General features: G+C 43.5%; 1 protein-coding gene across 4 annotated transcripts in view; it reads right to left on the bottom strand.

The window, feature by feature from the left end:
* ADAMTSL1 (ADAMTS like 1) overlaps window positions 1-23,806 on the bottom strand; it is a 692,925-nt gene that overhangs the window by 132,173 nt on the left and 536,946 nt on the right. For 3 of the 4 annotated variants that reach the window (XM_030566852.1, XM_030566854.1, XM_030566856.1), the window contains 2 exons: window positions 5,784-5,834; window positions 850-1,054 (listed from right to left, as the gene is read on the bottom strand). In XM_030566852.1, coding sequence (XP_030422712.1) covers window positions 850-1,054; window positions 5,784-5,834 — 256 coding nt within the window. The remainder of the gene's footprint in view (window positions 1-849; window positions 1,055-5,783; window positions 5,835-23,806) is intronic. The other variant, XM_030566853.1, reaches the window with a different exon arrangement.

The raw sequence follows: 23,806 nt of genomic DNA, 5'->3' as shown, positions 1-23,806 counted from the left end.
TTTGCACATATCTGCAATCTTTAATCTGAAAATCACCAAGCACTTTATAGATGATAATCTACCACGCCCCACATTTTGGTAAGTTAGGTAAGTTTTTAAAGTCAGCTTTATAGGTGAGGAAACTTAGGCATAAAGAGGATAAATGACTTGACTAAGCGCAGACCTGTTGGGATAGGACCCAGACCTCATTTCCCTCCAGTCTTGTGCCTTCAGCACAAGTCTTAAAGAAAAAGAGGTGAGTCAGGGCTAGACAAGTAGGTAGCGACTGTGCTACTAAGTGGTGATTACAGAGCAAAGAGCCTCCTGACTATGCTTGCATGGCTGCTTATATTTCAGACGGCAAAGCGGCAGTCCAGGATATTTGACTTGTGGACAAAGAGTACGAGATAAATGTGTATTAGAATGTGTCCATGAAGAGCTTGCATCTCTCTGCATGTGCATATATGTTTCTACTTCATCATTTATATCTGATTGTTAAACATGTCTGATCTGATCTGCTCTTCCATTATTCTCCTCAGCTAATGTTATAAATCCTGAGTATTCACTCTGCAGTAGGATAAATGCCATTGCTTGAAGCAGAAAGATCAGAAAATTCCACCAGGTAAATAAGCTTAGTGAATATTCTTATGCTACGACATTCTCTCACACAGGGCTTTGGAGCGGAGCCCGGAGCTGGAGCGCGGAGCAGGTCCAGAGCAGTGGAGCTGCAGGTTTTTGCCTGGAGCTGGAACAGAGCTGGAGCACAGCTCCAAAGCCCTGCTCACACACATTAACAAAACATATTTGTTCCCAATGCCTGGCTTAAATACAAACAACAACGACAACAAAATCCAACAAAACACTGTGTACCGGAGACCACTCCTGGGCCAGCCATTTTGGGCAGTCAAATATGTTGCAAGGCTGGACAATGGGCATCTTTGGTGTGTACATGCACTTCCACTCTTCCACAGGGCTGATGTGCCCCTGAATGTCCTCCTCCACACAAGAGACTGTGCGGCTCTGAATGCCCCCTCCACATGAGGAGGAGCAGGCTGTCCATGGAGTACTCTCCCATCTGCAAAAAAAAAAAAAAAGGAATCAATGAAGGGGTAAAAAAACCCCAAATGCTTGAAATTTCCTTGCGGTCTTTTTTTGTTAAGATTATTATTATGAGCAAAACTTGGTCATTTATATGTATGGCCCCAACAACCAAGCACTCTTACATCTGGTGCCTTTAAAAGTTTTCTTGCCATTAGTATTTAACTTATAAGATGTTCCTCCTTCTCCCCCACACCCAGTAGTCCAGGTTATTACCACAGATAATTTAACTTATGTTTATTAGGGAGACTATTACATCTTGGCACTATGTGCCACATATTGGGAGACCCAAGTTCCAAATTGTTGAAAGCTCAGGGCATGTCTACATGTAAAATGTTACAGCGGCACAGCTGCGCTGCTGTAGTGTACATACTACCTATGCTGATGGGAGGGATTCTCCCCTCGGGTAGGTAATCCTCCTCCCCGAGAGGTGGTAGCCAGGGCAGAGAAGAAAGTTTCTGTTGACCTAGCACTGTCTAAATGGGGACTTAGGTGAGCTCTATGCCTCTGCTCAGGGGTGTGAATTCGTTGACACCCCTAACCGATGTAATTGAACCCACTTAATTTTCTAGTACAGATCAGACCTCAGTGTGCTATGAAGTTGATGTCCTTTTCATTGCAAGGGGAAAGAGCAATGCCATCCTGAACTGCTAACGCCATCATATGCACAGTGGGTGAGGGGAAAAGAAAGATGGAAGCAATTTTCTCAAGAGAATAAAATGAGTGTGTGACAAAGTGTGTTTGAACAGGAGACAGAACTATAGCTAGCGTTACCCTGATATGGTTACTGACTATTAGAGAAAGACAGGTTAGTTTGGGAAACACTGTTGCTTTTGTCTGACTGCTATTGAGTAATGAGAAGAATATTTTAATTTGATTTATAACAAGTGACATTTTGTTGAGAAAAAAACAGTGAAATGTGTGTGCTCTGGCTGTTTTATGAGAATGTCTACATATATATCCATATACACATAGATTTCAGAAAAATATATATACTGTATATATGCATAAACAATGTGTGTGTGTGTGTATATTGAATACACACAAATGGAGTAACATTGATTTTCTTGAAGCAGTTGTATTAGCCATTGTCACACATAGGATCGAAGACTAAATGGGCCCTGGGTCTGATCCAGACTGGTGATTCCTGTATATCTGCCTGCACAGCAAATATATATTAGAGATAGTCAACAGTATTCAGTGAAACATTTTTCCTGAAGAAAATGCCTTTTTAATTAAAATGAAAGTTTTTGCAAAAACAAAACAAATAAAGTCTATTTTTTTTGACAAACAAAAACAAAAATTTCATTTTTAGGAAAAACTAAAATCCTCCCATCCCGAATTCTTTATTCCGGGAGATAAAAAAAAAGGCAATAAAAAAGCAAGAGAGGTGTTCCCCAATCAAAACAAAATCAATATTTTAATTAAAAACAAATGAAAAAAATCATAGAAAAATTCTGACAGGATGAAAAATTTTCAATTCTTCTCAAATGTTTCACCAACTGCACTTACCTTTTCCTGACCAGCTCTAATGTATGTACATTTGCACACACACTAGCTAATGGCTGATTGCATTCTATAAAGATTTTATTGACAACAGGGTGAAATGGCCACATCATTTACCAGTGGCAAAGCCATAGATGCGTTATGTAGCTCATCTCAAAGGAGTGCCAATAAAACTTTTACACCAAACCTTCTATTCTGCAACTGCGACAGAAGTTAAAGAAAAGGTACTTTTAGAACTTAGTTTTAAAGTATTTTGCTAGGGAGTCTCCCCCGGTAGAGTCAGAGTTCCACTGGAGCCCACCTATACAGGCCTAAAATTGGAACTAACAAACAAACATTAAAAAAGCCTCTAATAATTACCTACAATAACTTTTCCACACATAAAAGTGTGATGATTGGAGTCTGAGATCTTGGGACTTTCCATGGGAATCCAAGTCTGCCCTTTTATGGAAACTTTCCAGCTGCTTTGTGCTACCTCAATACTACAAAGCAGCAGAAACAGGGGGCCAAGAATTGGCCCTCAGGCACTAAATCAATATAAAATTTTTGAAAGGGTTTCTGGGATCATGGTTCACAAAAGCAGAGGTCACAGTTACCTGAGACTCAGGGAGGATTACCAACTACTAGGAATTTGGGAACAAAGTGGTGCCCAGTGAGGACTCTGGTACCAAAAGTGCGTATTACATGCAATGGACCACGTCCTCCTCGCTCTGTGATAAAAAGCAAAGCAGAGGGAAGTTCCTGCAAAGATTCCCTCTCAGAGCTCATCCCAACCTGCTCCCAACCTTTCAGATCCCGTGGAGCCTTGCTACCTACTCCACTTGGTGATAACTAGCCTTGCAGTGACTAGGCTACACAGACAAGACAATATGGCCTGGGGCTGTAGGCTCTATAGGTCCAGAGGAAAGAATTTGCATCCCCCTGATCCTGGCCCTGCCTCAAGTCTTCCCAAATCCTCCTTCTAGTCCCTTTAACCTCAGCCTATTCCTTCTCCAAATGGATCCTAGACCTGTCACATCTGGAGTGGGAGTGGTGATGCTAAGGAGGTGTCTGACCCTGATCCATGCACAGAGGGTTCCAATCCATTTGTGGATTTAGGGGGAGGGAAATGATACCACCCATGTATAGAATGGTGGTGGGGTTGGAATAGTGGATCTGAAGGGATTGTTATAGGTTGAGACCTAAAGCCCAGAAAAGCTGAGAAGCACTGCCTCGGGCCTTTGATCATTTCCCATGGACTGATATTTTCTCTCTTTTTGTGTTGCTAAAAGGAAAATACTTCAGTGCATGTCAGTCCTTTATTCTGGATTTTCTTCAACTGTTAGAAAACCTCTGTCTGGCTGCCAGGTTCAGGATGCTTTTTGCTCAAATACAGTCCTTCCACTGTTGACTGTTGCTGGTTTGTCCTGTGATCTATAAAATTCTCTCTCTTTCTCTTTGTCAATGTTCAAGAATTTTGTTCATAATTAAGACAAAATACTTTTTACCTCAAGACACTCAGATCTTATTAATGACTGTCCTTTACACTCATTTTTAAATCTTTTGTAAATTTTTGAGGGTGGTGAGTTTTTGTTTTATAGAAAAGAGAAAAGAGGCTTCCAGAAATGAGGAACAGGAAGTGTATGTGTGTGTACATATATAAGAGCATGTATAGTGAGATAAATGACCAATATATTAACTCTGTGTACACATGTAAACATGCAGGCACGGGAAAAGAAACCTTAACCTACCCAATATATGTATCTAATATTATTAGAAGGTGAGAAAGACAGGCATTTGGCATATAAATATAAACTATACAAATGATAGGTCAGTGGTGACAATGTGAGCAGCAGCCACAAATGCAAGCAAGAGCTGTTTTCCTCCCTGTCTTCCTACTCTGGGAGGTCTGTTGTGTGGTCCTCCACCATATTTCAAATCCGAATGCACTGCCTTTGTTCACACATTATAGCAAAGCTCTGTGGTACCTATGGTAGGACTCACTGTGGTTGGGGAGGGATCACTTTCTCAGCAAGGTGAGTAACACAATGGCTAGCAGGTGCCTTTAGTGCTAGGAGGCCCATGACAAACAAACTAACAGCAGGAAACAAAGCAGAAAAGCAATACTATTTCAAGCTATTGCCTCAAGACAGTGCAGATTCTGGTTATTGATGGGCTTGCTTCAACTGGGAGAGCACCTTTGTTAGCGCTCTTACTCTTACTTTATTATTAATACAATCACCAATGTAACAGACTTATATTTCCTGTTCGTTTATGTTCCAGGTTTCCAATGGCACACAGAAACATAGCTAATAACATGAGATTTTCAAGCACCCCCCTTGTGCTTTAAAGACATTATTAACCATAAGGTAATTAATAGGATATGTCAGAACTCTCTTGCATTGGCCATATTTTTAACAGAGTGTCAGTTCATCGCAAGCTGAGGTGTAAATTTATGATGCTCTAGCTTGCTGCACACTAACTGCTGTATGGAACTTGCTATGGCACACTAAAAATTCCATAGTGTGCTTACTTTTAGCAGATGGTAGCGGGGTCCACCCAGCCAGTTAGTGCTTGGCAAGCTATAGTGCTGTAGATTTACATCCCAGCTTGATCCTTCAAACTCAAGTGAGTACATTTACCCATGGAAGGCAAGCTGGGTGCAAACATACGTAAAGAAAAGTTACTCGTGTGGAAATGTTTGCAGGATTGGACCTTTGAACACTATTCATTTTAAAAAATAAAACCTCTCACAATTAATAAACTTGTGACTTTTTAAAAACAGAATTTAATACACAAAATGGAACTACAGAATCTGGAGTTCTACTTTCATAGCAATATAATACACTATGGCATACGCTAAACACTTTTGAGGGGGAAAAGCTGAACAGTTAGTTAGCCACAAAGCCAGTGCTTTAGGTACCATTCATGGAAGGGCTGGAGGGTGCGGGGCGGGGGGGGAGGGACTCAGAGATAGATATCCAGTAGACAATCAGACTGAATTACTGCTTCAACTTACTTTGATGTAATTTTAGCTCTGCTTCAATAGTCTTTATAGCAACAAGTTTAGCGCTTGACCAACTCATGATTATTCCATAGGAGAGTTCAGAACAAGGGGAAGGCAGCATCAATTGTCTTAGTTCTACAGAAAAGCAGCAATGCAGGAAAAAAGCAGTAAACTTATTTGCTAATCCTAGCATCTGGTTGATTGTTTTACATACCGAGGAAGGGGATGGTAGAGGTCATAGGGCATGATCTGCTTGTATCCATCACTGTTAGGAACAATAATGCCAACCCTCTGAGTAGAAGGTACACATAATAAAACAAACACTAAATGATTACATTATACAATTGTTTTTACATGGTATTAAAAAACTGTCAAAATATTCTACCTACATTGCTAACGTTTTGAAAACAAAATGTAAGAAACCTTTCCAGAGTAATTCTCGCAGTTCACAAGTTGTTCTACAAGTTAACTGCTTAGCATACCAATTAACCCTCTGCTTTTTATTAAGCTACCCCACACGTGACCAAAAAGTTGGTTCCACTGTTACAAAGGACACTAATAAACACATAAATTCTCTCTTCACTTACACAGTAATTACATGCCATGAGAGATCATTTTTATTAGTACTCTGAAAACATACATTAGAGCTTGATTCAAAGTCCATAGAAGCCAATGAAAAGACTCTCATTGACTTCAGTGGGCTTTGGATCAGACCCTTACTTAACAATTACATGGTTGTTTCTGCCCTGCAGATGAAACAGTTCACTGGATTTACAGGAACTTGCAATGCATAACTAAGGGCATTTTCCATGCAGGGATCCCTGACACTGGGACTCTCATCTCTCCAGTCCAAAGAAACTCAATTGTGTTCTTCTTCAGGGCTCATTTATTTACTTGGCCTTTTTGGAAGAAGTGTTTGTGTGGAGTGAGGAAGACTGAGCTGTTGCATTTTTTGTTGTTGTTTAGTGACTGTTTTTGGAGAGTTTATGGCATTCTTGTCTGATACGATATTATTGTTCATGTGTCTAAAGATTGCAATAGGCACTTATGTAAATCAAAATATGTAAAAACTAAGAATACCATGTAACATGTGAACATTTATGAAGTTGATTAGTTAAAAGGTTGACAGCACCTAGGAAATGGCCACTTGAAGGGGGGAGGGTAGCAGGAAGGTCTAACTAGAGGGGTCCTATTTGGTTAGGCCAGGATTTTAAGTTTTGGTGGGGTGATGGGGTTTGATGAGCTTCTTGCCTGGAGTGACTCCCTCCCTGCCATTGGAAGCTCTCAATGACCCTTGGTCAGTGTTCCCAGTGTCACCCATATACCATCCATTATCATTTTGTCAGGCTGGGAACCTGCCAGAGGTTTGAAGTAGGAGCTTGTGGAAGAGCTGAAGCAAGTCACATTGGAATGAAGGATCTGGATGTAGAGGCCAAGGCTGGGATGATTTTAGAGAGGATCTGATAGCTAAGAAAGGTTGGGTGAAAGCAGATGAGGGCATCTGTTAGGGGAACGGGTAAGAATAAAGAATTGAGAACAAGTATTCTTCATCCTCGGGGCAATGTACTGAAGAGACATTCTCCAAGAGTTAAAAAGGGTCTTGGTATGTTCTGTTCTCCTTTTGATGGGCAGTGTTTATGTGGATAATTTCTCCACTATGGGAGAATAGATCCCACTGTATTTCCACAGTGAGGAGTCACAGCTAGGTCAGTGTGATGGAATTTTCCAGCTAATGCATTAGAAGAAGCTGAAGCCACTGAAGTGTGTGAAATGAGAACTGGACTGCTCTCTGTCAGGTTAATAATTCTCTGACATGACAGCAGTCGTGTGCGCACATTGAGAGAAGTCCGTGCCTCCTCATCGACTTATAATCTGAGAGAGTTCCAAGATTTGGATAGGTTTGGAAAGGGAAGGATGGATCAATTAAAGTTTGTTCAGTAAGCAAATCATTCCAGTTTTGTTCCGACTGAACAGTGAGAGGGGTACTGATTTGGGAAGCTCTTGGTAATATTGTAAATATAATGGACATTTTGTAATGCTCTTGAAAAGTACACCCTCCTCCCCATCTCTCTACTAGTGCTGCTCCAATCAAAAGTTGTTACCTCACTCCAGCGCCTCAACATGCTGAGAAACATACAGGAAAAGATTAACAGCAAGTCCAGAATTGAAGAAATGGTATTGCCAATGAGGCTACATAGTTTGAGAGCCAAATGGGTTTCAAATCCTAATTTGTAACTCTTTGCAGTAAACAATTAAAACTTTTAAATAAGTTTTTCTTCTAATAAAACTCGGTTTGAACAATTAGTCAGGAGACTGGGTCTTGAGGTTACACACTGCCACCCCAGGGCTGTTGTGAGGATTAATTAATGTTTGTAAAGCACTACTGAAGGGCCAAACAACACTCTTATTTGGGATGTACAGAGTATTTGACATTGTAAAGCACTTTGAGGTGACAGTTTGTATTTTCATTCACATGTAATTTGTATCATATTGTTTATTCAATCACTGTGTATTTGGGAAATATTGTCAAGGGACAATAATACCATATCAGCATATAACAACAGCAAAAGTGCCAGAGAGAAGCTGAAAAATTTATTGAACTAAACCCCAAGATGTGATTTTTCAAAGCAGAACGTATTTAGCCTATTCCTTTGACAACTTTTACTACAATGACTTTACTTTACCGTTGTTATATGCTGACTAAATCGCCCCACCCCCGTGCACAAAAACTACCTAAGGGTATGTCCGCTCTGCAATCTATGGTGTGACTGCAGTATGTGCATGCACACACACACACCCTAGCTAGCTTTGATTTAGCCAGCGTGAATACAATAGCAGTGAAGATGAGGCACCACGAGCTGAAGAAGCCCACAGCCTGGATGTGTACTGGAGTGGCTAGTTTGTACAGCAACTTCGCTGCTAATGATATCTCTACAAGTGCTGTGCTCACATCTCTGACTGCAGTGTAGACATACCCTAAAACCGGTTCCCAAATAGGGGTATGCATACCCTTTGGAGTACATAAAGGTCAGGATCCTGGGGGGGGCTTGCAGGACGGGTTTATGGAGGGATTCGCAAGTGCAGGCCCAGCATTAAGGGGTGGCAATAGGGCAACTGCCCGGGGGCCCAGAGAAGCTAAGTTACATGCTTCAACTCTGGGTGGTGGGGCTCAGGCTTCAGACTCCTGAAAGGGGTAGTCAGGAAAGGTTGAGAACCACTGTCCCAAAAGACACAAAACAATACAAGATGATTACTGTAACATAACTGCATCCTAGCTAGCCAGTTTACACAATGTACCAATCAAAATAAACAAAAGCGATTCACCAAAAAATACATTTACTTAAAGATCTTCTCTACAGTTCTGAATTGTCTGGTTTCTGACTCAGCAAAGGATATTTCTAGGTTTTTAAAACTCTTATTAATCCATTGTAGCATCATTGAAATTAATGATGGAAGAGATCTACGGATCACGGACCCTGGCTCTGTTCACTTTGTGGTACTCTGACCATGCCAAAGGGATGCAGAGCTGCTCTAGAAGGGCGGCTGGATATTCCTCTGATGTAATGGAATCCCTAGGTGGCGTGAAGCTGCCATAACTAGTGCTATGCCACCTGCTCCCCATTTTGGGCATAAGGAGCAAGGGAGAGGGGTGGAGACAGAGTAAAACGTGCACCAGAGGCAGAGAAGTCTCCCGGGGACTGCTTCAGCCAGTATAATTTAAAGCAGCTCCCAAACTGCACTAAGATATATTGGGGTCCATTATGGTCAAATGGAAAAGTGTCTTGACCCACCATTCCTCACCCCTAGTTTCTGCACTAAGCACGGCTCAACTAGACTCAGGGGGCTGGGCCCAAAACGTTTAGGTGACATTTAATGATACTTTGGAATTCTCACATATGGAGGGGTGGGGAGAGAAAAAATTGTTTTATAAGGCTGTTGTGGGAGTAACAAATGGGACTTTTCATGCACCACATGACACAATCCTACTCCAGCAGGGGCATGGGCATGGACTAGATTTTAGAAGGCTGTCCTCTCGCTAACATGTAAATTATGTTTTCTCTCACTTGACAAGTTGCTTCGTTCACACTGCAGTTTTGCTTTATTTCTGTGTGGAACCTGGCAGGTTTGCTCTTCGAGTGCATCTGCCCAGCTGCCTTGGGAATGAAACATGCCAGGACTGGGTGCACTACGAAGGCCGGCTATTTACCTAGAATGCTCCTTTTCACTGTTAAAGCCACAAAGTTGGTCCTAAAAGCTGCTACTGTTCAGCTGTATGGAAAAGCACCACTGAACCTCCATGTGATGAATCTACCTTCTTGACAAGTGGGGCCTTATTCAGCCCTATGTCAGTGCAGGTGCTGACATAGGGATACAGGGTAGGCAGAGTGCCTCTTCCCCTGTTCACGATGACCAGGGGCTCAAACAGCCCCATGGTGCTTATTAAAGCAGACCTCAGGGACACAGATTATCTGGGACACAAGCCTGTCCAGGCCACACCCCCTCTTGCCTCTGATCTGTTGCCCTCTTCATCAAGGGCTCATGTGAAAGTGGCTTGGAATATGCCCGCAGGGGGAAATTTACACCTATGGAGACAGTGGAGCATTGCTAATGCTAATGACCAGAGGCTAACGATGGTCTTTTGTCTGTCTAAATGGATGCCTATTATTAGTTTAAATCAGAGATAATCTTTTAGGGGCTGGAGCCCCCCTTTGTGGGGGATCTGTACCTGGGCCCTACATGTACTTAGAGCAATTGCTGCATCCCACCTCTTCCCCATTCCCTCTCATTTCTCATTTTTAAAGATTTTGCTGTTCATTTGTGACTCTTATTTTTCCTCTTCCTTGCTCCTCTGTGAAGCCACCACTTCTTAACCCCTCTCTCCAAGTTCTCTCCCCAGATTCCTCTCCCCACTAGTTTCTCTTCACTCTCTCTCCTAGATCCCACTATGAAAAATGTGGCCAGGGACAATTCTCCTAATAATCAGGAACTCTGGGGTCTGCCAGGTCCCCAGCCAATAGACAGTTCTTCTGGCTTGGGGGTGAATTACAGAGGTGTTTTCTTCTTAGGAAGTGAGTGAAACATGGAGAGAAAAATCATTGCAAACTCACTAGCATGCATATCAACCCCTCAGCTGCCCCAAATTTCTGCTGATGTTTAGTGTAATCCCCTGAAAACAGTGTTTGCCCCTTTCTTCTCCTATAGATCCCTGGTCTCCCCTCCATCCCTTGTGGCTTAACTTATCTCCCCAAATGGCTTCCTCCCATAGCTCAGCCCATCTGCCCTGGAGACTCTGAGTGCAGGCTCCTCTCCTGGCTGTGAGTGCCCTCTTCCCCCGAGTTCACTACATGCATCTGGCTCCCAGATCTGCCACCTATTGAGCTGAGCACAGTTCTAGAAGCAGCTGCAGAGAGTTGGAGCTGCGAGCAGCAACCAGCAGGAAATAGAGAAGGGGACTGCCAAGCAGCTGTCTTCCTCACAATCTCAGGATAGTGCGCACATGACTTCTCTGTGATGGGCTCCAATTGGGTCTGTTCTCACCTAACCAGGACTGCTGGCAAGAATGCTGGCAGCTTCCCCAGCACTGCTTACTGGAAGGATCTACACAGGAGGCAAGGGCAGGATCTCCCGGTTCCTCTGAACTGTCTGTGAGCTCCAAAGGGAGCAAAGAAGAAAAACTTGGCTGAGCAGCTGCTTGAAGAGAAGTCAGGTTGGTGGCTTAAACAGAACCACTGGGCCATCTCCTCTCCCTGGTTTCAGCCTTCTAGCTAAAGAGCACTGGAGGTCACTTCTGCACAGAGGGCAGGAATCCTGTAGATCCCTCATCCCCAGTTCTCTCCCCCAATCTCTTCAAGACTTTCTGCCCCCACCCCCAAATCACACTGGGCTAACTGGAGACAGAAGCAGCCCCCTTAGAAATTACAGCTTCCCTTTTTTACTTTTTCCCTTTTTTTTTTTTTTTTTTTTAAAACACCATGGTGCAGGCTACACGGCTCCGGCAGCTATGCAGCTGGAATTGCTGTTTCCTACCCCAGGGCTCTGCACTGAAGGGGTTTAGATCATAAACTTTTCAGGGCAGGGACTCTGTCTTTTAAATAACATTCTGTAGGTCATCAAGCATATTGTGAAAAAGAAAAGGAAAAAGAAAAGTAAAAAGAACCAATGATAGTTCAACTTGGAGTGGGGTGTCACTCCTGTGGAACTCCTTGCTAGAGGATGTTGTGAAGGCCAAGACTGTAGCAGGGTTCAAAAATCAGAGGGGTAGCCATGTTAGTCTGGATCTGTAAAATGCGATAAAGAGTCCTGTAGCACCTTATAGACTAACAGACGTATTGGACCATAAGCTTTTGCGGGTGAATACCCACTTCATCAGACACATGTAGTTGAAATTTCCAAAGGCAGGTATAAATATAGAGATAATGAGGTTAGTTCAATCAGGGATGATGAGGCCCTCTTAGAGACTCATAGACTCTAGGACTGGAAGGGACCTCGAGAGGTCATCGAGTCCAGTCCCCTGCCCTCATGGCAGGACTAAATACTGTCTAGACCATCCCTGATAGACATTTATCTAACCTACTCTTAAATATCTCCAGAGATGGAGATTCCACAACTTCCCTAGGCAATCTATTCCAGTGTTTAACTACCCTGACAGTTAGGAACTTTTTCCTAATGTCCAACCTAAATCTCCCTTGCTGCAGTTTAAGTCCATTGCTTCTTGTTCTACCATTGGAGGCCAAGGTGAACAAGTTTTCTCCCTCCTCCTGATGACACCCTTTTAGATACCTGAAAACTGCTATCAGGTCCCCTCTCAGTCTTCTCTTTTCCAAACTAAACAAACCCAATTCCTTCAGCCTTCCTTCATAGGTCATGTTCTCAAGACCTTTAATCATTCTTGTTGCTCTTCTCTGGACCCGCTCCAATTTCTCCACATCTTTCTTGAAATGCGGTGCCCAGAACTGGACACAATACTCCAGTTGAGGCCTAACCAGCGCAGAGTAAAGCGGAAGAATGACTTCTCGTGTCTTGTTTACAACACACCTGTTAATGCATCCCAGAATCATGTTTGCTTTTTTTGCAACAGTATCACACTGTTTACTCATATTAAGCTTGTGGTCCACTATGACCCCTAGATCTCTTTCTCCCATACTCCTTCCTAGACAGTCTCTTCCCATTCTGTATGTGTGAAACTGATTGTTCCTTCCTAAGTGGAGCACTTTGCATTTATCTTTATTGAACTTCATCCTGTTTACCTCAGACCATTTCTCCAATTTGTCCAGATCATTTTGAATTTTGACCCTGTCCTCCAGAGCAGTTGCAATCCCTCCCAGTTTGGTATCGTCCGCAAACTTAATAAGCGTACTTTCTATGCCAACATCTAAATCGTTGATGAAGATATTGAACAGAACCGGTCCCAAAACAGACCCCTGCGGAACCCCACTTGTTATACCTTTCCAGCAGGATTGGGAGCCATTAACAACTACTCTCTGAGTACGGTTATCCAGCCAGTTATGCACCCACCTTATAGTAGCCCCATCTAAATTGTACTTTCCTAGCTTATCTATAAGAATATCATGCGAAACTGTATCAAATGCCTTACTAAAGTCTAGGTATATCACATCCACCGCTTCTCCCTTATCCACAAGGCTCGTTATCCTATCAAAGAACGCTATCAGATTAGTTTGACACGATTTGTTCTTTACAAATCCATGCTGGCTATTCCCTGTCACCTTACCACCTTCCAAGTGTTTGCAGATGATTTCTTTGATTACCTGCTCCATTATCTTCCCTGGCACAGAAGTTAAACTAACTGGTCTGTAGTTTCCTGGGTTGTTTTTATTTCCCTTTTTATAGATGGGCACTATATTTGCCCCCTTCCAGTCTTCTGGAATCTCCCCCGTCTCCCATGATTTCCCAAAGATAATAGCTAGAGGCTCAGATACCTCCTCTATTAACTCCTTGAGTATTCTAGGATGCATTTCATCAGGCCCTGGTGACTTGCAGGCATCTAACTTTTCTAAGTGATTTTTTACTTGCTCTTTCCTTATTTTCTCTTCTAAACCTACCCTCTTCCCGTAAGCATTCACTATACTAGACATTCCTTCAGACTTCTCAGTGAAGACCGAAACAAAGAAGTCATTAAGCATCTCTGCCATTTCCAAGTCTCCCGTTACTGTTACCCCCTCCTCATTGAGCAGTGGGCCAACCCTGTCCTTAGTCTTCCTCTTGCTTCTAATGTATTGATAAAAAGTCTTCTTGTTTCCCTTTATTCCCATAGCTAGTTTGAGTTCATTTTGTGCCTTTGCTTTTCTAATCTTGCCTCTGCATTCCTGTGTTATTTGCCTATATTCATCCTTCGTGATCTGACCTAGTTTCCATTTTTTATATGACGCCTTTTTATTTTGTAGGTCACGCAAGATCTCAAGAGTAAGCCACATTTTCTATCTTTCCTAACCATCGGAATAACTTGCTTTTGGGCCCTTAATAGCGTCCCTTTGAAAAACTGCCAACTTTCCTCAGTTGTTTTTCCCCTCAGTCTTAATTCCCATGGGACCTTGCCTATCAGCTCTCTGAGCTTACCAAAATCCGCCTTCCTGAAATCCATTGTCTCTATTCTTCTGTACTCCTTTCTACCCTGCCTTAGAATTGCAAATTCTATGATTTCATGATCACTTTCACCCAAGCTTCCTTCTACTTTTAAATTCTCAACAAGTTCCTCCCTATTGGTTAAAATCAAGTCTAGAACAGCTTCCCCTCTAGTAGCTTTTTCAACTTTCTGAAATAAAAAGTTGTCTGCAATGCAGTCCAGGAACTTATTGGATAGTCTGTGCCCCGCGGTGTTATTTTCCCAACATATATCTGGATAGTTGAAGTCCCCCATCACCACCAAATCTTGGGCTTTGGATGATTTTGTTAGTTGTTTGAAAAAAGCCTCATCCACCTCTTCCGCCTGATTAGGTGGCCTGTAGTAGACTCCCAGCACGACATCACCTGTGTTTTTTACCCCTTTTAGCCTAACCCAGAGACTCTCCACCCTTCCGTCTCCTATGTCCATCTCCACCTCAGTCCAAGTGTGTACATTTTTAATATATAAGGCAACACCTCCTCCCTTTTTCCCCTGTCTATCCTTCCTGAGCAAACTATACCCATCCACACCAACATTCCAGTCGTGTGTATTATCCCACCAAGTTTCAGTAATGCCAATAATGTCATAGTTGTATTTATTTATTAGCACTTCCAGTTCTTCCTGCTTATTACCCATACTTCTTGCATTTGTATAAAGGCATCTAAGGGCTTGTCTACATCAGAAAGTTGCAGCGCTGGTGAGGGAGTTACAGCGCTGCAACTTTGAAGGTGTACACATCTGCAGGGCATCACCAGCGCTGCAACTCCCTGTTTGCAGCGCTGGCCGTACTCCCGTTTTGTCTCGGGTGTAGAGGATCCAGCGCTGGTGATCCAGCGCTGGTAATCCAATGTAGACACTTACCAGCGCTTTTCTTGACCTCCGTGGAAGGAGGAAGCCTCTGGTAATCAAGCTGGTCTCCTTCCCCGGCTTGCTCTCGCGTTCCCGGAACCCGAGCAAGCAGGTCTCCTTCCCTGCGGTTTGCAGGGTGGTTCGGGGAACGCGAGAGCAAACCGCGGCGAAGCTGGTCTCCTTTCCCGGTTTGCTCTCTCGTTCCCGGAACCCCGAGCAAGCAGGTCTCCTTCCCTGCGGTTTGCAGGGTGGTTCGGGGAACGCGAGAGCAAACCGCGGCGAAGCTGGTCTCCTTTCCCGGTTTGCTCTCTCGTTCCCGGAACCCCGAGCAAGCAGGTCTCCTTCCCTGCGGTTTGCAGGGTGGTTCGGGGAACGCGAGAGCAAACCGCGGCGAAGCTGGTCTCCTTCCCCGGCTTGCTCTCGCGTTCCCGGAACCTGAGCAAGCAGGTCTCCTTCCCTGCGGTTTGCAGGGTGGTTCGGGGAACGCGAGAGCAAACCGCGGCGAAGCTGGTCTCCTTTCCCGGTTTGCTCTCTCGTTCCCGGAACCCCGAGCAAGCAGGTCTCCTTCCCTGCGGTTTGCAGGGTGGTTCGGGGAACGCGAGAGCAAACCGCGGCGAAGCTGGTCTCCTTTCCCGGTTTGCTCTCGCGTTCCCCGAACCCCCCTTGAAGCCGCCCAACAGCGCTGCAGTGTGGCCACATCTAACACCATTTGCAGCGCTGGTTGCTGTAAGTGTGGCCACTCTGCAGCGCTGGCCCTATACAGCTGTACTAATACAGCTGTAACAACCAGCGCTGCAAAATTTTAGATGTAGACATGGCCTAAGATACTTCTAGCAGTTGAGGTGTGAACACCAAGGGAGGAGAAACTGCTTTTGTAGCTGGCTAGCCATTTACAGTCTTTTTTTAATCCTGAGCTGAAGGTGTCAAATTTGCAAATGAACTGAAGTTCAGCAGTTTCTCTTGAAGTCTGGTCCTGAAGTTTTTTTTTGCTGCAGGATGGCCAATGGGAGGCCAATGGGAGTTGCTGGAAGTGGCAGCCAGTAAGTCCCTTGGCCCGTGCCGCTTCCAGCAGCTCTCATTGGCCTGGAGCAGCGAACCACAGCCACTAGAAGCCACGATCGGCTAGACCTGTGGACGGGGCAGGTAAACAAACTGGCTGGCCTGCCAGAGGCTTTCCCTGCACAAGCGGCGACCCCAGTTTGAGAAACACTGAATATTACTATCTGAGATTACCACGGTTTCCCCCAGTCTTAGGAGATATCTGTGTTAACTAATGATTGATAATGGCTTTTTAATTCAAACTTCAGTATGTGAGTGTAGCAAAGTGGTCACCCGCTCCAGCCCTGAAGGGCTGCCCCAGGGAGCCAGAAGACTAGGCTGATTGGGGAAGCCGCCACAGCCTGGGTCATGCCACAGCTGGCCCTATAAAAGGCTGTGGGCCAGGAGCTCAGAGTCTCTCTCTAGCTGTGGAGAAAGGAGGACCTGGCTGCCTGGGAAGCTGAGGAGGGTACCTAGGGTGGAGCTGGGGAAGGGCAGAGGTAGCTGCGGAGCTCCAGCCTAGCAATGTCCCAGGCTGCAGGCAGAGTTTAGGGCCCACAAAGAGTACTAGGACTGCAGAGGGGCAGCCTAGATATAGGCAGAGGCAGCTGGCTCAACCCCCTTTGCAGTGAGTGGGGGCTAAATGGAGACTGGCAATAGCCACTGCGGCAAGATGGGGACAGGGGGTTGGAGGTTCCTCTGGGAGGGGAGACCCTGAGTGACAGGGTACTGCGGTGGGAAGAACCCCTGGCAAAGGGCACCAGGGTCCAGAAGGGACACGGGGGCCAGTGGCAGGTGAGACATCGACCTGCAGAGGGCGCTCCGGGCTGGAAGGAGCTAATTCCCTGGATGACCAGCAGGAGGGGCTGCGCCAGTGAGTTGTTGCCCCACTACAGCGAGCAGCCTACTTCTAAAGTAGAAGTACTCCCATTTCTGGAATCTAGATCATCATGCTTAATCCCTAACTATATAGCCAAAGAACAAGTGCCTTACGCTTCACCAGGGTCAAAAAGCCACAAGGGTAATATTATATTTATTAAGTTGACAGTGCCTTACATCTGCCAGGTGCATCACAGATAGGTAAAACCCATTGTCGGCTCTCTAAGGAGCTTATGAAACTGAGCTGATTATCAGTGGCTACTTAAATAGTCATAATAAAAAACTGCAGATCATTTTGAGAAAGCCAGCTTCTCTCATATCTCTGGCTCAGCATTCTAGAGTGTCTCATACCTAGATATTGATGGATTCTCATCTCATCTATCTAGAGCTATAATGTCTTGTCATTGTAACAAATGAAAGCAACCTCCCAGGGGTGCATCACTTTCATTTTTTCTTGCAGAAATGTATTGCTAGCATTTACAGGCCACTACCACAGACTTCTGAAGACTATTTCCAGAATCTTCATCAGACTTTCTGAAGCCCTCAAAAAACTGAGGTTAATCAAAAGTGGCAAATGACTTTTTTTTTTTTTGAGAAGGGTTCCCAGAGTAATGTCGTGGGTTCTGATTAGGCTTGGCAGTTTATTTAGATACCTTGGAATGGATATTGTCAATTTAAATTGGGAAGCAGCAAAAGCACAAAAGTTACTTTTCTTTCTGTGGCAGATATAATAAAGTCCCTTAAAATATGCTGTGCCACCAATTAAAACAGAAGATGTCAAAATCAACAACATTTTCATCTAGTCTAACTTTTCCATAGTGATTCAGATGAGGTCTGACGTACATAGAGATTAAAATTAGCAGTATCGTCTTCCACTAAACCACAGCAGAATATCCATTGCAAACTGGCCGTTTCTACACTAGCAAGCTTACAGCAGCACTTATGCGGTTGTGTCACTGTAAGATTGCTCGTATAGCTGCTCTATGCCCATGGGAGGGAGCTCTCCCGTCGACATACTTAAACCATCTCCAACAAGCGCCAGTAGCTGTGTCAGCAGGAAAGCGTCTCCCACCAACATAGCACTGTCCACATTGGCGCTTCTGTCGGGGTAACTTATGTCGCTCAGAGGGGTGTTTTTTCACACCCTGAGCAACATAAGTTATACTGACAAAAGTGCTAGTGTAGACATAGCCGATCCCAGCAGTTAACTCTCTTTCTATATTCGCTGGCGTTTCATTCTCAACAAGTGCTTGATTAAAATAGCCTGCAATCAACTTTAACATATCTTGCTCTAGGACAGACAGAAATCTGAGTTTGGTGCTAATACTAGCATGGAAACTCTTCTCTGCCATGTAGCTTATTAACTGCTGCTGATGGCACCCTCCTTGTTTCCTTTATCTTATCTCATCCTTTAACATTAATTACCACTTTTACACTGATGTTACTCAACTGCACATAGCTTTTAATACCTTCCAACCCACCCTCCCTGCCTGTCCTAACACAATCATTTTGTGGCTTCATTTCAGATTCCTTCAGCAATATGCAGCATTTCTGGTTTTTACCTATGTCTGCAAAAGAAAACTGCTTCTTCAGGCAAGCAGAGCATTCACGAGCACAATCCTATTTTATCCGTCCTCCAATGCAGCTCTAATGACCCACTTGCTGCTACTCTGGTAACATCCTTGACTCTAACCTCATTCTCTTCCCATATTTCCTGTGCCTACAGACCTGTATATCATCATCTCAACTGCACTGCTCATACCTAGTATATCACAAATTCAATTCCACCCCTACTAAAATCCTCATCCATACTTTCATATCCTCTTGCTTTTACTATTCAGTTAGTCTCTTCTGGCTCCTAAATCCTACTTATGAAGATTGCAGCATGTACAGTACACCCTACTGTTCACCTTCTCACAAATACCAAGAAGGATGAACAATTTCAGTAATACCACCCGACAGCTACACTGGCTCTGCATTCATTTAAGAACAAATTAGAAATTGCCCTCCTTACTTTTATAATTCCATGCATTTCACTCTACCTTGTATGACAGAGCTTGTCTCCCTACTGTTATTTATGCACTCCCTATGTTTAACTAATATCAGCCTCATTTCTCTAGTACACACAATTTCATCTGCACTGATGTGAGCACTGCCTTCTTTGCATCTCCTACCACCTGGAAAAGGCTTCCTTTGTTTCATCACCTCACTGACTCGATCTACTTCTAAATTTAATCCAAAATAATCTTTTTACCTCTCTCTGGTTAAAGTCTGCAATTAAATTATGTACAGTAACTATAAGGCATTTGAGCCATTTAATATGGAAGACTATTCAAAATAAAGTTTATTGTACATCCCCAATGGAGGGCAATAGGGATAAGTGAACCATCATCTCTCAGAACCTCATAATCACAGATTTACTGTTGCTACTGCACGCATCAGAGAGGGCCCCTTCTCTTCAGAAATGTGCCAGAACTCTAATTTCATTTATCTTCTGACAAAGAGTGCAGTGAAAACAGGAATACTGATTTACTGTGGTAGTTGCCTCATAATTGCTATCAAATTAAATACATTTAAAGGAGGTGATGACAAGCTAAAAGGAAGGCAGTTGGCAATTTCCTGCACTGACTGCCAATATGTAATGATCCAAAGAGACCTTTATGATTAGTTAAGAAAATATCTTAGTCCGCTTTTTAATTGTATGTGTTCATTCACGATACTGAAACACTAGCTGCCTCTCTTATGCGATTCACAAAAGGTCATCACATAAATGTCTTCTATTGTTGTTGAAGAAATACTAGTGACCTTCACAATCAAATCATCACAGAGTGAAGTGGACTATAAAGTCCATGCGATCTTATTCTCTGATGGGTTTCCAAGTACTCTGGTTTGATCTGAATGGTCATGACATACTAGGAATGCTTTCATGTGCTGTGATTCGTAACATGCTGCTGCTGGTAGAATAGCTAAAAAGTTAACAACTAAAAAAAAATAGGGACAACAATTTTTATTTAATACTGAAGTTTCATTTTGCTTCTTGGTATCTATCAGACACTGTGCCAAATTAATATTACATATATTACGTACATGCACATGCGCATACAGAAATGATACATCAGAATGCTAAAGGGAGATAGTTTGTTGCAATTTTGCTGGGAATGCTAAACATTGAAGATATGTTTGGGAATGACCAGGTGTTGAAGGCCATGTCTGAGCCAGAAAATCTTCCAAAAAATTTCCACCAGTGTTAGCACCAGTTCTGGTGGGAGCCATAGAGGCAAGGTTTCAGGTGACTTCTGGCATTGCTACCAGTGTCCGTTACGCAGCTTTAATTGATGAAGTAGTCCAGCTGCCAGGGGCTTGTCACAGGGAATATTTTTTTGAAGTATAGACAAGGCTTATAGGTGAAATTCATCTTGGTGAAGAGCACCTGCACAAAGCCGCACATACCACTGAAACCACTCAATAAAGCAGTGGTTCTCACCAGTGGTCTGGGGCCCATTGATGGGCTGTGAGCAGGTTTCAGGTGGTCCTCCAAGTAGGACCAGCGTTAGACTCACTGGGGCTTAGGGCAGAAAGCCAAAGCCCCACTGCATGGGGCTGAAGCCCAGGGCCCTGAGCCCCGCCACCCAGGGCTGAAGCCAAAGCCTGAGCAACATAGCTTTGCGGGGTCCCTTGTGGCATGGGGCCCCAGACAATTGCCCTGCTTGCTACCCCCTAATGCCGGCCCTGGCTTTTATATGCAGAAAACCAGTTGCTGTGGCACAGGTGGGCCATGGAGTTTTTATATCATGTTGGGGGGGGAAGGAGGGCAGGCTCAGAAGGAAAAAGGTTGAGAACCCCTGCAATAAAGGCTTAAGTAGAGATTAAATGACTCAAAGGACCTTAGGTTCAGAGACAAAGGAGTTAGGAATGGTATAAGATCATGGAGTAGATAGAGTTCTGCACATCAGTGAATGTCACCTGAGATAGCTTGGGAAGCTGGAATCTAGATGCAACTTGGATGCTGGAAATGGAGGTAGGAACAGTGGGGATAGGAACTAAATAGTGACCTGGAACGGTGTGTGAAGTGAAAACCTTTCAAACTCTTGTTCTCAACACTGCTTTGAAGAATGCCTTTGAATTATGAAAGGAACAGTTTGTTCAGTTTACAGCATCTCAAAGATATAAGCAAGTCCACAGCACACCCAGTTAAGTCAAGTCCAAACAGACCTCCTTTCTCAAACAGGAATAAAATTCCATTCTCTGGTCATTAGAAAAAGGAGTCATTTTGTGCAGCCATCGGGACACTATTGGTGACACCTGAACTTCCCATCAAGTCTTTTTTCAGCTGAAAAGTCTCATTGTGTGAATGTTTTGGAAAGTTAAAAGAGGGATGCTATGAATTTAGCATTCATGAAAACCTCAAGGAGTCCTGTGGCGCCTTATAGACCAACAGAAGTATTGGAGCATAAGCTTTCATGGGTGAATACCCACTTCATCAGACGCATAGTCTATAAGGTGCCACAGGACTCTGTCACTTTTTACAGATTCAGACTAACACGGCTACACCTCTGTTACATGAAAACCTCAGTGACTGAAGTACTGAATTTTGCCACAGAGCAAGTACAGCACAGGATTTGGCAGTGTAAGCTTCCCCATGCTGCTTCTCAACTCTGAGCTGGAGGAACAACCTCTAAGGAAGAAAGGGGTGGTTCATTTTCCATGTCCATTCAATCCTTGGCTTCTCTGCTGCTGACACTGCCAAAAATGGTGCTAATTATTGCCAATAGGGAGCAACAAGCTAGAGGTAAAAGACCGTATGCTTTATCCACTGTAAATCCCCAGAACCACCGAACACAATTATTCGAAAACAATGTTGTCCTTCCTCTCAGTCTGAATTCAGATATAAACTCCATTACAGTAAAGCCACTTCATTTCTTTTTTCAAAACCACTTACATTTATCAGCTTTTCTATGGCACTTATCACCACAGTATATGAGCACCTGGCAAACATTAGTGAATTAAGCCTCACAGCAACCACATGAGATAGGGAAGAATTATTATCCCATTTTTGCAGCTTTGGAAATTGAGTCACAGAGATTGTGTGTTTTTTAGCTACTCATATAGTGAATTCATGGTAGAGACTAGAACCCAGAAATCCTGATCCCCCCAAGCCTATGCTTTAACAACAAGACCATTCTTATTTTTTATAGTTTTCTGAATCTTCTTATCTTCTAATCAGAGACTGTCCTTGATTCTGAGTCTGAGTTACTGATTCTGTGTGTTCTCCAGAAAGTCATGGTTGTCAGCAACTTGGCATTCTGTGGAGACACTTCCATTAGGCTGAGTCATTTCTGGTACTCCCTGTACATTAGGATAGCATAGCTTTGTTTCTAAATGACTTTCCTCCTCAGGGTCTTTATGTCAACAGCTCTACCTAGTTATGTGCCTTGAACAAAACAAAAATTACTTCCTGACATCTGCCCAAAAGCTTTTCTCTCTCTCTTTCCTCCCACGTACCTTGCAGCCACCTGCCTTAACATTTGAGCATGTGCAATTTCAGATGATTTAAAAAAAAAAAAAAAGCCTTGGGGTAAATGCCAGAGAGAAAAAGACATGTGTGATCCAGAACTGATTTTTAAAAAAACAACAACAAAAAGCAGGTCAGGTAACAGTTTCTCAAAATCATCGCATTAAAGTAGGCGCTGCTCATGCTTCCCTTCGAGCCAGTGGGATGAGTCCGAGCTCACGTAAACATACCAACACGAGCTTGAATAAAGCTAGCCTGATAAAATAATCAAGTGTAGCCATGGTGGTGCAAGTGATGGGCGGGGCTAGCCAACATGAGTACATGTCCACTGGAGACACTAGGTACATATTGGGGGCAGCAAGCTGTGGCTACATTTTTTCTTTGGCCCACAAGCTCTATGAGAACTAGCCTGAACAGGTTTCCTTGAGTGCAGAAATCACATCCCTAACTCAGAGCGTAGACCTGCTCACAATATTTGATTTCTATTATAGCCTGCTGTTTTTCCATAGTCAGGCTTTCTGAAATATTTTAGATCTAATACTTGACCACGGTCAGTCTGTACTCACTGGGAAATTTGTTTTGGGAAAAATCACCCCCGCACCTCCTCCTTCTCCCTTCCCCCAAATATTCTAATTGTTTCAGTGGAAAACCAGAGAGAGCAAAACCTGTAAAAAATGTACAAGGACAAGAGAACACTGAATCCCTGGGAGGGAGGGAGGAAGGCAGGGAGGGGGAGAAACGGATCCAGCAATTTCAGTCTGTCTTCCTTTATCTAATATATTGAGGGTTTTATACTGCTGCTCATTGCTGTAGTATCTGACCATCTTCTATGTAAAAATCAACAGGCACAGCAAAGTCCTTGGTGGACTTCATGGAATCTCTGGTTCTTTTCCCTTTCAGGGGTATGAAACCTCTGTTTGGAGCATAGTTATGTTTTTTTGATTTGTCAGTTATTTTGATGGTTGGTTTTTGTTTATTTTGATTGGGGGCGAAGAAGGCAAGTAGAAGAGTATGTTGACAGTGGGCGTCATTGGGCTTTGTCAAGAGAAGGTTTTGCAGTGTTTCCTAAAGATGACCAGCCTTTGGATTGGCCTAATCTTCTCTGGAAGTCTGTGCCATAACCTATTCTCAATTTGGCTGCATTCATCAATATTATGCTATTTTCTAATCTTTCATTTTTTTTTCAAGATAATGCTGCTTTTTGTACTAAAGTTTTGGGCATTGTATTCTATTCCTGGATCTATAAGAATCACCAAGGGAATAGTGAGAGATTGCAGTACTATGACTTTCTCCAGCTTCCCAGCTCATTTCCCTTTGCCACTAATGCATGCCTAACTAA

Source organism: Gopherus evgoodei, chromosome 6 (assembly GCF_007399415.2).
Source record: "Gopherus evgoodei ecotype Sinaloan lineage chromosome 6, rGopEvg1_v1.p, whole genome shotgun sequence".
Taxonomy (NCBI): Eukaryota; Metazoa; Chordata; order Testudines; family Testudinidae; genus Gopherus; species Gopherus evgoodei.
The sequence above is the reverse complement of the archived record's forward strand: the minus strand, read 5'-3'. Positions and strand labels throughout refer to the sequence as shown.